We start from the raw sequence: 14958 nt of genomic DNA on the forward strand, positions 1-14958 counted from the left end.
TTAAGTGACTTTTTTAAGAGTTTTTTTTTATTTACGGCTGTTACGGGTGCACATTTTGAAGAAGTTTCCATTGCAGGGACAAGTTTGACCTCTTCATCAGTCAACCAAGCAAAAACTCTCATCCAGCATTCTGCCGTGTGATTAAGACGTTTCATATACAGTAACATGTAGGACAATTCTTTTGTTTAATGTTATTAATTTTCTGTTTCTTTGTCCGTAGGAAAGTGATTATTGAATTCACTTCAATCACAGAAATGGAAATCCCAAGGCAGGAGTTCAGACACTTCTCCAAGTTGCGGACAATGCCAAGTTAGCCCGAATGCAGGACTCTGAAAAATTTGTTAGATTTTTTTAATGTGTACAAATAAAAAGTTGCAATCCAAATTTGTCCCCCCCTCAACATACTTCACTCTGCTGTCATTAAAAACCCAAAAGAGCTGTCAATTAAGACGTGTTTATTTAATATATTTGACTTTTACTTACCCAGTTAAGCTATTTATAATGTCGATCAAGCTGCAGACAACAGTATGACATGGCACAAGTTGCATATTACGTACATATTAATTTACATAACAGGCTACAAATCGGTTTTCAGAAAAAAGAAATATAGAAATCAAGGCTCAAAGACTGTTTGCAGCCTGTATGGCTATGCAAATTAGAATCACTTTTCAACTACATTTCTAGATAAAGGGTAAATAAAAAGCTAAGTATAAATAAGTATCAAGCAACTACACTTACACTCTCATTTTCATGTGTACACATTTGAATATTGATTGTATATTTTAAACGCCCCAAAAATATTTGCATTAATATGTTCTATGCACCTCCACTGGTGTGAGCATGGCATTCTGATCGATATTGCATTATTGGAGTTCAGTAGAAAAATCCACCCATTTTTAGCTATATGGGGGCTGCCATTTTGTCACTTTCGTCGACTGAAATTTACATCACGGTTGCTCAGGGCTCAGCTAACGAGCAACCATGGCTCAGCTGATAGGTGAGCCTTGAAATTTTTTGGGGTGACTTCCTCTTTAAAGTTATCCAATATATTAAACATAAATTAAGATAAATGATAATATACTAACTTTAAAGGTTGTTGAATTATTCTGTTAACTGCAGTAATGTTAAAGAGTAACAAAGTAACACAACACCTCCCACTGATACGTCATCAATCTAATTTGTGTGATTTACCAAGAACCATGAGTTGCGGTGGAAATACAGACAGGAAGTTTGTATTACTTGGAATTTATATTACCAGGAACTAAACGGTCCTGGGCTTCGTGGTGGAAGAAATGCTTTCGTTGCTAGAGACACTGTTCTTTTCCTCCCTCCCTGACCTGATAACTTTTAGCACAAAGTTTAAAACAAAAAATGTGCTATAAAAGTTAAGAGCTGTTTGGGAAATAACATTTTTCAGGAGAGCCAATGTCTTGTGCTCAAAAAGAAAGTTGCCGATTGGGCAAAGAGGAGATCTGTGTTCTGCGATTCATTGGTCTTCCTCAAGTACCTGCATCTGTCAACTGAACTGAATTTGTATTGAAAAGATTTGAATTTTTAAAACTGAATGTAAAAATATACAGAATTAAAAAGACCTGATCAAATGTAATTTCAGAGAAAGTGAGAGAGATAATAACAGTTTAAAATGTATTGAATTAATTCAAATTCAAATTGTCCAATTCAGATGTCCAATATCAATTCACATACCTGACCACCACTATCTTGTTCAAATAGGATGGACAGATACAATGTGTTTATTATAATGACAAACAGTCCTTTGATTTGTGCCCATTTGGTCCTTACTCATAATATCTCACCTGCTCTCTTGCATTCTTTCTTTTTCAGCCTGGGGCAAACATGGTGGCGAAGCTTCATAAAACGAACACATTGAGACACTACACTACGTCCAATACCCAAAGCAGTGTGGGTATTAATACAAACCTTTGTTTATAAAATGCTAAGAGTGTTTGAAGTCCAAAGATACCACTTTCCTTGATAGTCAAATATGTGCTTTGTAACTGGCTCCTGAATGATCCTATACTGTGTTAATTGCTTTGCACTGTTACTGTCAATTGATTCATCTCAGACTGATTTGAATTTATTCTTTTTGATTTAAATGTGATTTTATAAGCATTGTGCATACAATTCTTTTACTACTCTAGTGTTATTTATTGAAAAATAATGTGTTTGCGTGACCAAATGTTGCATGTATTTAGGGTTTACAGCAGGGGTCTCAAACTAAATTTACCTGGGGGCCACTAGAGGCAGACTCTGGGTGAGGCTGGGCCGCATCAGGTTTTCCGCAAGAAAAAAAAAAAAAAATCTAATCTTCTCAAATGTCTTTATTTTTATTTTTTAACACAAAATAAGATTTAAAAATAAATAAGAAATTAATAAGAAAATAAATAAGGAATTAATAAGAAAATTAATCAGTAATAAATAATAATAATAATAATGAGTCAAATGTCTGTATTAACAGTTCTTTAATCTTCTTCTGAACATGAATTGTCCTGAACATGAGTGGAACATTCATCAATCAAACCCCTACTAAAACATCGAAAAAAAATTACAATCCTACCCTCGTTTTAAAGCTGAAGATGTGCCCAACAATAATCCGCGGTTCAATTTTATCCACTGGGACCAGGTAATCCTACATTTTATAATTAGTCCCGTCTGTGCTAGTGCTGATGCAAAGGTAAAAAAGTAGTTGAAACAACACAGAAATAAAGTAAAATTGACCGAGCATTTTCGGATGACATATAAACACATTGGGTTGAAACTACCCAGCATTCTAGTTGACTCCACTCAGCAATTGGTTATGACATATAACGAACATGTAGATTTGATCAAACATTTGGGTAAAATATTTAATCCACCTGTTGGGTTAAAATCAACCCAGCCAACCTGCTGGGTCATATTAACTACTGTTGGGATGGTGCTCTAATAACCCAGCGGCTGGGCTGAAAATAAACCAATTTGGGTTTTTATCAACTCAACTGTTTTTTGTGAGTAGCAATGTCCACATACATTTTGGGGCTGCTTGGTCCTGTTATTTTGACATGATACTGAATGTATTGACAATTACTTTGAATGGACAAATTTTTATCTGCACCGCTTCTCCTCACAACGGTCGCACGGGGTGTTGGAGCCTAACCCTGAACTGGTGGCCAGCCAATCGAACTCTCCAAAACAAATTGATAACATTGAAAATGCAAGCTAATATCATTTTACTTTATAAGAAAGCAAAAAAAAAAATACCAAAAATTGAAAAATATATATACATTCGTATGGAGGCAGAGCCCCTCTAATAAAACCTAATCATGCCTTAATTTGTCTGAACTCACGTCCTTTGTCCACTTATTGTTTTATTTTGTTGTCCTCTTGGTTCCATCTGCCTTTCTCCTGCACTCTACAACGAACATCTCTAATACAGTGGATGTGAGAAGGCGTGTTAATCATTTTAATCCTCTAAAACCGCAATGCGTACATGTAATGCAGCAAGTATATCTTTTCCGGTGGTTTATACCTCCTGGTGCAATTATGAGCGTCTCCTTCGGTTGAATCGCGTACCTCAGTATGAGGGCGGGTGTTATTTTGGTTTAGCTTTTATTTGGACAACTTACAGAATCTGCTCATCAGATCACGCCCACTCTTATCTGGTTTTAATAAGCCATATATTAGAGATGTCTGGAAACATCACTCAAGGAGTCGACATTACGCTTGGAGCAAATAGTTCCGCGTGTGGAATCAACTTGAAATTTACTCATGCGTTTCTGCCACCTGCCTATGTCGTCGTTTTCGTGGTCGGGACACTTTCCAACGTTTGGGGGTTAAGAAGCGTGTGCAGCAGTTGGAAGAGCATCGGGAATATCAACATGTTCATGCTCAATTTGGGAGTTGGGAGACTTGCGGTATCTGTTCACGCTGCCCTTCCTGGTGGCGTACTACGCGCAGGACAGCTCCTGGCAGTTCGGCCAACCTTTCCGCAAGTTGACCCACTTTTGCTTCAACGTCAACTTGTACGGCAGCATTGGCTTCCTCACTTTCATCAGCATCTACAGGTATTTGGGAATAGTGCACCCCATGAGAGTGATGGGCAAAATCGGCGACCATCATCCTATTGTCATCAGTGCCCTGGATTGGTTTTTGGTTGTTGTTCAGATCCTCCCGGACCTTTTCTTTGCCAAAAACGATAGAAAGAAACGCAACGCCTGTTATGACACCACCTCCAACGACTGGATCAGAGAATATTTGCCTTACAGTATCGGATGGACTATCACAGGGTTTGCCATACCATTAGTTGTCATCATGCTGTGTTATGGCCACGTGGTTTGGTTTCTTGCCAAAAAGTCCAACATTAACCCTCTGCTAAAGCAACGCTGTTTAAAACTTGTGATCATTTTGGTCTTACCGTTTTCCATCTGTTTCATCCCCTTTCATCCAAACCAAGATTTTGAAACAAAAAGGCTTCTGTCACGACAGCTTCCGCAACGTGTATATTGTGGTCAGCAGATGTCTAGCGTGTCTAAACAGCGCTATAAATCCTCTAATATATATTATTGGAAATGACGATTTCCTCATAAAAAGTTACCCTTAAACCTTGCCCTCAGACTTATCACCACCACATGGATTTACAGTACTTACTATCTATATGTGTGTGGTATATATATATATATATATATTTTTTTTTTTTTTCTTTTTTATGCTGCTATTTTGATTTGGTTGCATGGTGGCCGACTGGTTAGCACGATGTCCTCACAGCAACCCCCGCGACCCTTGTGACGATAAGCGGTGCAGATAATGGAGGGATGGATGGATATTTCTATTAGCTGATGAAAGGTATAACAGAATGGCCTCACAAATGTATGCCTTTTTGTTTTGTCGATATCCATCTTTGTAGAATAGCAACCGTTCAGTAATAGTTAAGCCAACAATTTTACTCTGTGTACTCCAAGGGTTCAGTGGAAGTTTTTTTTATTGTTAACTTCAGAAAAAAAGCACCATATTGTCATCATGTACTGCATTTCATTTACTAGTTTGTCATCCGACCCGTGGGTTAAAAAAAATCTGTTATTAGCTACGTGTTTTGAAATGATGTTTTGAATTCTAATTGATTTCATTACTGGAAAAAAAAATTAATGAGTCATCCATTTTGTGGGAATGTAACAATACTGGAGACAAGCCAGTTGGTGGAAGCCGGCTGTCAGGCGCAATCAGCCACAGGTTTTTCTGGTGAGTCGTTCAGATGGATGACCTGCTCTTGCCAGGCAATCCTAAACTTTTTGATAGTCATTAAAAAAATGATAGCCTTATGGAACAGGTATAAAATATTAAACATATTTGCATAACATGTTCTATACAGTATTTCTGATGTCTTTTAACAATACTCCGTTGTACCATACATTGAGTTGCAGGCATAATGAAGGGTCACAATGACAACACTTTTATTCAATGTTGAAATTCTTGCTTTAAAAAGTGAAGCACAAAATAAGGATGTGTCAGCAGGATCACAACATGATGCCACTATGCAATCTTTTTAACATGCGCAATGGTAGAATAGAATATGATTTTATCAGTGAACAATAGTTAAGTGGCATATTGTAACACACGGTTGGCTCTGCAGATATAGGGTACTAGTGCAATTGATGAATAAGTGTAGCTGTAAAATTGAATCAATGGCAGTGTGATGTAATATTCAAAATCAAGTTGTAAAATATAGAGCAACAATGCAGAGCAATATATTGTCTATGAATACTAAAGTGTGACTATGTAATTTTTGTCTAATAATATTATTCAGAATATAATGTACATATTGCACATCGAATTGTCTCATCATTAAAACATTCTAAAGTAAAGTGATTTGCAGATAAAGGTAGCAATATTTTGAAAATAATACTTGTCAACATTAAATGTGCAGAATGCAATATAGCATTTCTTCCTTTATAATTACGATATGCTGTTCTTTTCAATATAATTATTCTGTGTGTTGCATTACAAAATGGGGATAAACTGTAAGCAGCCACAACATTATGAACACTTGACCAAAAGTTCTTCCGTCACAAAGGTAATAATAGTCGGTTTTTGAGAGGTACTCATGAGAGAATCAAAACTATTAGAAACTTGTTACATTATGTTGCAGTAGCTCCTGTATTGCATATTAGGTATCATTTGCAAATGGTCATTAAGTTGTAGCTGGTCGGTGTAGTGTTTGTACTTTCCTATCTTGTATACAAGCATGTTATCTGTATGTTACAAGTGTGAATGAAAGCCCATTGGAATGTACGGTATATTTTGATTTTACATTTAACGGCTCCTTTCACTGCTCATACTATAACCTCCTGCAAATTCAGTTGCACTCCGTATTGTTCCGCTGATGATTCTTATTAGCATCTTTCCAGAAGAACACGAACATCTACAACAGATGCCTCTTATTAATGAAATATAAGGCCCACAAATCCAATAAAATTTCTGAAAATAGCTGAGCTGCATTTGCACTCTTGGGTAAGAGCCACACATTGAGACATTATTTGTCTAGATTTAAATTCTCCAACATTATATATACAGTGAAACCCCGCTACTTCGTGGTTCACCTTTCGCGGGTTCAGTGCTTCGCGGGTCTAAAAAAAATATTCAAAAATTAAAAACATTTTTGCCCGGGCACGATCGGGGTTCTCCATTCGCTCCGCTCCGCGGGGGCATTGTAGTTTCGCTGAGCGGCACGACGGGGCGCTGGAGCGGTTAGACGGCCGGCGTGCGCCGAAGAAGAGCGTGGGCGAAGAGGAGAGTGGACGAAGACGAGCACGTTCCCCCGGGCACGATCGGGGGCGACGTTTCGCACCGTTCAGACCGTACCGGAGCTCCGGCCGGCGTGCGTGGCAGTTAAGCCGAAGAGGAGCACCTTCCGCCCGGGCACGAGCGGGGCGACATTTTGCTCCGTTCGGGACCGTACGAGAGCTCCGGAGGAGGCCGGCCGGCATGCGTGACAGTTACGCCGAATAGGAGCACCTTCCCCGGGCACGGGCGGTTCCAAGCGGCCCCTAAGTTTAACCGAATGGAAGCTCCGGAGGAGGAGGGCATGCTCACGTCACAGTTAAGCCGAAGAGGAGCACCTTCCCCGGGCACGGGCGGTGTCAAGCGGCCCCTAAGTTTAACCGAATGGAAGCTCCGGGGGAGGAGGGCGGGCGTGTGTCACAGTTAAGCCGAATAGGAGCACCTTCCGCCCGGGCACGAGCGGAGCGCGAGGCTGTCAGTTATGAATGAATAAATGAATAAATAAATAAATGAAGAATGCCACCTTTCATTTCACAGGGCACACCGGACGGCGTACCAGCAGGTAAAAGTCGAAGTAATTAAATAAATACAAAAAGAAGTAATTGAATAAATATAAAAATAATGGCTGGGGAATAAAAAAATAATAAGTTTTAATAATACTTTGGGTTTTTTTTGTTATAACATGGATTTCACTCTCTCTCTCTCTACCCTTATTCTATATGGTGTACTGTATAGGTTTTTTTTAAGCATTTTTGAAGGGGCGCCGCAACTACGCGGATTTTTAGTTTTCGCGGGTGGTCTCGGTCCCCATTAACCGCGATAACCGGGGTTTCACTGTGTATATATATATATATATATATATATATATATATATATATATATATATATATATATATATATATATATATATATATATATATATATATATATATATATATATATATATATATATATATATATATATATATATATATATATATATATATATATATATATATATATATATATATATATATATATATATATACAGTAATACCCCGCTACTTTGCGGTTCACCTTTCGCGGCTTCAGTGCTTCGCGGGTCTAAAAAAATATTCGGGGGCATTGTAGTTTCGCCGAGCGGCACGAGGGGGCGCTGGAGCTGTTAGACGGCCGGCGTGCGCCGAAGAGGAGAGTGGACGAAGAAGAGAGTGGACGAAGAAGAGCACGTTCCCCCGGACACGATTTGGGGCGACGTTTCGCGCGGTTCGGACCGTACCAGAGCTCCGGAGGAGGCCGGCGTGCGTGGCAGTTAAGCCGAAGAGGAACAACTTCCGCCCGGGCACTAGCGGGGCGACATTTCGCTCCGTGCGAGAGCTCCGGAGGAGACCGGCCGGCGTGCGTGGCAGTTAAGCCGAAGAGGAACAACTTCCGCCCGGGCACTAGCGGGGCGACATTTTGCTCCGTGCGAGAGTTCCGGAGGAGACCGGCCGGCGTGCGTGGCAGTTAAGCAGAAGAGGAACAACTTCCGCCCGGGCACGAGCGCGGCGACATTTCGTTTTGTGCGAGAGCTCCGGAGGAGACCGGCCGGCGTGCGTGGCAGTTAAGCCGAAGAGGAACAACTTCCGCCCGGGCATGAGGGGAGCGCGAGTCTGTCAGTTATGAATGAATAAATGAATAAATAAATAAATGAAAAATGCCACCTTTCATTTCACAGGGCACACCGGACGGCGTACCAGCAGGTAAAAGTCGAAGTAAATAAATAAGTACAAAAAGAGGTAATTGAATAAATACAAAAATAATGGCTGGGGAATAAAAAAATAATAAGTTTTAATAATAATTTTTTTTTTGTTATAACATGCATTTCACTCTCTCTCTCTCTACCCGTATATATATATATATATATATATATATATATATATTTTTTTTTTTTTTTTTTTTTTTTTTAAGCATTTTTGAAGGTGCGACACTACTTCGCACCTATATATATATATATATATATATATATATATATATATAGGTGCAAAGTATATATAAGTATTTTATACTACTTCGCGGATTTTCAGTTTTTGCGGGTGGTCTCGGTCCCCATTAACCGCGATAACCGGGGTATTACTGTATATATATATTGGAGTTGAGTCACCGAGGAAATGAGAAGTATTTAGTAAATGAACCTTAAAAGCCAAACTTACTCCAATGCGTGTTCGTTTTGTTGTACTCAAGAAGAAAAGGGTCAAATAAAGACAGAACAACTGATTAGAGTTCCGATATTTAGTTTCTTTGATTTCTGGAGTTCAGGAAATAGTATAAAGACAGATATCTGGGCAGCTTTTTCTTAATATCACGAGAAACTGTACTCGGACGAGCACAATCGAAAAATGGCGCGCGTTCTCAGCCCAGCCCCACATTTAATTGGAGTTTTTTTGTGTCAAGGATCATGTAGGTTTAATCGGTCATCCTCGCTCCCTCCCACGGCACGGTCCACGTCCAAGGGAAGGTCCTCTTCAGGTTAGTCATCGTCTGGAAGGTACATGTACATATGAATGCAGCTCAAACAAAAACACACAAAGAAGTGGAGAAGAATTAAAGAATTTTGTCTTATGAATGTGGAATTTCCCCAAAAGTAAAATAACATTCATCACATACCGGAGTGATACATCTTCCGAGTCAAGACCAGTTATCAGAATCAGAATCAGAAATCCCTTTATTGTCATTGTACTCAAGTGGTGCAACGAGATTAGAGAGCTCCCCTCTCCAGTGCAATACAACAATAATTCAATTAAATATATAAATTAGATAAATAATCTTTAGACTCAATCGTTATAGATTTGCCAGTTTTCGTCAAAATAAATTCCCTTACAGCATTCCAAAACTTAGATGTAACTGAGCAGTGACAAAAAAAGTGAATGGTGGTTTCTGGGTCAATTTGAGAAAAAGGAACACGTTACATTATAATATCAACAAAATTGGGAATAATTACCTTACACGGATAGATATTGTGTAAGATTTTGAAATGAATTTCTTTGCACTTATTCGAGATACAGAATTTTAAGGGGCAAAACCAAGCTCTGCTCCAATTGATATCCTCAAGTTGTGAATTCCAAAAGGATTTTCCTCTGGGTACAATCCTACTTTTACGTTGAAGCTCCCCTCGTATATGCTTGTTGGTGCATTTCTTGTCCATTAAATCTATTCCGCCAACTCTAAGTTCAGTCATTAGAGCAGTGATTCTCAAATAGTGGGGAACATGTTTTTTTGCATAATTTTGGGACGAAAAAAGGCAATCTCAGGCAACGCAAGTTTGAGCTTGTCAAAGCTGTTTGTGCCCCTAGTTCACGCAGTACTGATTAAAAAAAGCGTCGCCCTGTCACGCAGTACTGATTAAAAAAAAGTGTCGCACCGTCGCTCGTTGAACCGGAAGTGATTTCTTTCGCCGCTATTTAAATGCACCGCGCCAAGCGATCTTGTGCCGTAGCAGAACGGACTTTATTTGAACTATATGTAAGTCCACGCACAACAGAAGCAACAAGCTACGTGATGGCAAATAAACGACTTTGTAAACAAGTAGCGGGCTAATCGCTAAGATGAATTGCTTCGATGTATGCTCGACTTTTAACAGAAGTCTGACTTGAACCGTGTTTGGGCGGAGAGTAGGGCTGGGAAAAAATAAACTGCAAATTTACGGTTACCGAAATGTATTACAATGACCGACATTATTTTGTCCATGTCGGTCATGGTAAAAAACGGCTACAGCGCGTGTAGTCACGTGACTCCACCCATCTGAACAAGAATGTAAACAGAAGACGCGTTCGTAGCTGGTGATTCAAATCCTGAAGCGGCTGACACGGCTGAAGAGGAAGTAACTAGGGCTGGGCGATAAACCGAAAATTTACCGTTACCGAAATGTATTACAATGACCGACATCATTTTGACCATGTCGGTAAATTCGGTGTCTAAAAAAAAAAAAAGAAAAAGAAATCTTTTCTGTCTGCGGCGATGTTCATGCCCCTTTAAGACGGCGACAGCGCGTGTCGTCACATGACTCCACCTTTCTGAACAAGAATGTAAACAAGTCGCGTTCGTGGCAGGCGATTCAAATTCAGAAGCGGCTGACACGGCTGCAGACGAAGTAACATTAGTTGCAATTGTTCCTGTCGCGCTTGTCCCGAAAAGAAATTCGACATCTGTAGTTTGGAAATGTTTTGGGTTCCATAAAGACGATGTTTAAGCAAAAGAACATGAACTACGAAGTGCATCGTAAGCACCAAAACAGCGCGTCCAACCTTTTCTTTTTCACCACCCACAACACAACCATGCTGTTGACTTGGAGCTTGTTCTAAAAGTTCAAAGTGAGAAACAGGGTTCGACAAGTGACAACAGTCCATAACGGAGGCGACATACGAGAGAACGTCTCAGTGGTGGACGCGATAGCCGAGCACATAGCTCTAAAGATAGAGCTCCTCTAGTTACAGTGGAGCGCACAGGATTTAAACGCCTCATGAACGTAGCCGACAAGAGGTACGAAAATATTTGTCGCAAACAGCACTTCCCAATATGGACGAGATCGGGACGGGAGCGGAGACATGTCAAGCATTTTGCTTCCACATCCGACTTGTGGTCGAGTCGCAACATGGATCCCTGTTTGAGCCTGAATGTGCAGTACATAGACGACAAATGGCGACCGCGCACCAGCATACTCGAGACGGCATTTTCCTGATGAAGCACACTTGTTTATTTGGCACTGGCATTCCATTGACATTTTTTTCATTCTATTTAGCATTTTGTTTACAGGTGACTAGCTCCTTTGCACATGGCATTATTTATATTGTTTACAAGATACCTTTACACAAATCTAGGCTTTTGCAAATGGCATTACAGCATCTCGGCACAATCTATTTGCAGAAAAAGATTTTTTGAGAGGTACCCTTTTTCTCCTGTTCTTGTGACATTGTTCAAATCATGCAAAGCAAGCTATTTGGAATATTTATACAAATGTTTTTTGTACTTTTATTTTTCACTGAAAGTAATGTGTACCAGTTGGTCAATAAAAAACAGTTAATATGCATTTCCTGCATTTATTTTGATTTTGGTCCTCAGGGGGAATTTATCGTGCTTTTATCGTTATCGAGGTAAAATTGCCCAATTTACCGCAATATTGATTTTAGGTCATATCGCCCAGCCCTAGAAGTAACGTTCGTTGAAATTGTTCCTGTCGCGCTTGTCCCGAAAAGAAATTCGACATCTGTCGTTTGGAAATGTTTTGGGTTCCAGAAAGACGATGTTTAAGCAAAAGAACATGAACTACAAAGTGCGTCCTAAGCACCCAAAACAGCGCGTCCAACCTTTTCTTTTTCCACCAACCACAACACAACCATGCTGTTGACTTGGAGCTTGTGCAAAAAGTTGAAAGGGAGACGCAAGGTTCGACAAGTGACAACAACCCATAACGGAGGCGACGCCATACGAGAGGACGTCTCAGAGGTGGACGTGATAGCCAAGCACATAGCTAAAGATAGAACTCCTCTAGTTACAGTGGAGCGCACAGGAGGTAAACGCCTCATGAAAGTAGCCGACAAGAGGTACGAAAATATTTTTCACAAACCGCACTTCCCGATATGGACAAGATCGGGACGGGAGCGGAGACATGTCAAGCATTTTGCATCCCCATCCGACTTGTGGTGGAGTCGCAACATGGATCCCTGTTTGAGCCTGACTGTGCATTACATAGACGACAAGTGGCAACTGCGCACCAGAGTACTCGAGACGGCACATTTTCCCAAAGATGCACACTTGTTTATTTGACTTGCATTGACATTTTTTTTTCATTTTACTTAGCATTTTTTTATTTGGCATTATTTATATTGTTTACAAGAGACCACACAAATCGAGGGCTTCGCACATATCATTACAGCATCTTGACACAATCTGTTTGCAGAAAAAGATTTTGCGAGAGCGGTACCTTTTTCTCCTGTTCTTTGTGACATTGTTCACGTCTTGCAAAGCAAGCTATTTGGAATGTTTATAAAAATGATTTTTGTACTTTTATTTTTCATTGAAAGTAAAGTGTACCAGTTGGTCAATAAAAAAAAGCAATTAATATGCATTTCCTGCATTTATTTTGATTTTGGTCCTCAGGGGGAATTTATCGTGCATTTATCGTTATCGCGGTAGAATTGCCCAATTTATCGCAATATTGATTTCAGGTCATATCGCCCAGCCCTAGCGGAGAGCCAGCAGCTATGAACAGAAATGTTGTATTGCAACAATTACATATCCAAACAAAATAAGACGACGGCTACGTTAGCAATTTAGCAGACGCTCTCAAGCTGGAACACGGAAATGGATGACGTCATCACAAAGAAGAGGTTCGACGTCAAACGTATTGTAAACATAAAAAAATATGTATAGTAAACAAAACTGTTGCTTTATGTCAGAGATATTCAATTAAAAGTCCCTGAGGTCCACGACTAAAATTTCTTCCATTTAAAGGGTCCGAACCAAAGTCCAACTTCCCTTAATGTCTAGCCTATGTTCACATTTTTCTATAGCTTCAATATTTAGTCATTTTCAACAGAGCGCACTTATATACTAAATATTTACCAATGTTCCCATTAAACACCTTTGCCAGTCAAACAAATATAAGGCGTTTATTTCACATTCAAGAAAATGCGGCCCCAGAAACTTAAGGGTGCCACTTCCAGAAAAAACTGTAAAATATCTCCTGCAGAAATATATCAAGTGCTAAGCATTGAGTTAACACCTTTTACCTTTTTTTCTTAAATCAAAGAGTTATCAGCCTAAAAAAAACGGAAACCCTAACTACCCAAGGAAAACAGGTCAACATGTTCAGTACACAATCAATAAAAATGCCTGTCCTCATGAAAAACTAATTCAAAATGAGCTTTGACACCACCTTTTCTTTTGAATATTTTTTTAACTTCTCTTAATGAGAAAAATGAGTTTGTGACTGCCCTGCCAGTGACTTAAATCTGGGTTGGAAAGGAGTCAGGGCCATTGGGATTTGGTTGATTATTTCACACATCTGGGTTTGTTATTTCCTTTAAATGTTTGTGCAACCGCATTTAAGCACTCTTTCACAACTTCCCCATCGCTGAATGTTTTTTTATGTTTCCCCAAAATCCATGATATTTTTAGTTTGCATGCGGCTGGGCTGTTAACGGAAATCGGAAATGCAAAAATCTGTTATACTGCAGTCGAAGTTCGATGTTTTTGCCTGCGCTCACCTCAAACTTCAGCGGATAACTTTGCACAAAAGGGGGGTGCTTTGTTTTATAGTGGCGCTTCGCAATGTTCTAATGGTTTCGGAGCATTTGATGCACACTGGTTTTGAATCTGCTGCAGCCAGAACAAAACTAAATTTCTCCATCCATTCATTTAAAACAACACGCATCAACCTTGCTAACTTTTTAGCACGGCATACTGTCAGCAGCACTCTCTCCGGGCTGCTGCGCAATTGGTAGTGGATCGTAAACAAAAGATTTGATTGGCTCAAATCAGTGACGCCTTTTCCGTATTGACTAGAATTGCAGCGTCAACGTATGCGAATGCGCCCTGAAAAAAAATTCATCATAGATTGGTCATGGGTCCGAACCATCTGTCGGTCCGGATCCGGACCGCGGTCCGCCATTTGGTGATGCCTGCTTTATGTTATTTATACAGATTTTTGTTTAAAATTCCCCTGGCTCTTTTTGTCTTTTCTATATTATGTACGTATTAATAACTGTTTGGTTTGTTCATGTTAATAAAGTTATAAAGTTAAAAATAACAAAAACAAAAACATTTGGTGATGCCTGCTTTGTTATTTATATAGATTTTTGTTTAAAACCCCCCTGGCTCTTTTTGTCTTTTCTATATTATGTGCGTATTAATAACTGTTTTGTTTGTTCATGTTAATAAAGTTAAAAATAACAATACAAAAACGTATAGTAAATATTTATCATCTCATAAATATTTGCACAACAGTACTGAGTTTCGAGATCCTCACAATAGTCGTTCTCAAAATGATTTTTTTTTATCAATTTAGCTTTGTTAAGGGGTATTTTATTGACAATCTAACACTAATATACAAAGAACATGTACATTAGTACAAAATGTAAAAAGAAATTGGTGGTGGGCGGGCGCGAATTGTTTTCTTCTTGGTAGGGGGGTGTGACAGGAAATAATTGAGAACCACTGCATTAGAGGGATAAC

At 39.4% G+C, this 14958-nt stretch overlaps 1 protein-coding gene across 1 annotated transcript; it reads left to right on the forward strand.

Annotated features, from left to right (window-relative positions):
- The first annotated feature begins 3680 nt into the window (after positions 1–3680).
- Positions 3681–4594, forward strand: LOC148328155 (P2Y purinoceptor 1). Its single transcript, XM_088309995.1, is given in 3 exon segments — positions 3681–3893; positions 3895–4436; positions 4438–4594. Coding segments are annotated over 3 exon segments (912 nt in total).
- The last annotated feature ends 10364 nt before the right edge of the window (positions 4595–14958 follow it).

Source organism: Idiotropiscis lumnitzeri, chromosome 11 (genome assembly GCF_059441095.1).
Source record: "Idiotropiscis lumnitzeri isolate Australia: NSW breed Sydney's pygmy pipehorse chromosome 11, RoL_Ilum_1.0, whole genome shotgun sequence".
Taxonomy (NCBI): Eukaryota; Metazoa; Chordata; class Actinopteri; order Syngnathiformes; family Syngnathidae; genus Idiotropiscis; species Idiotropiscis lumnitzeri.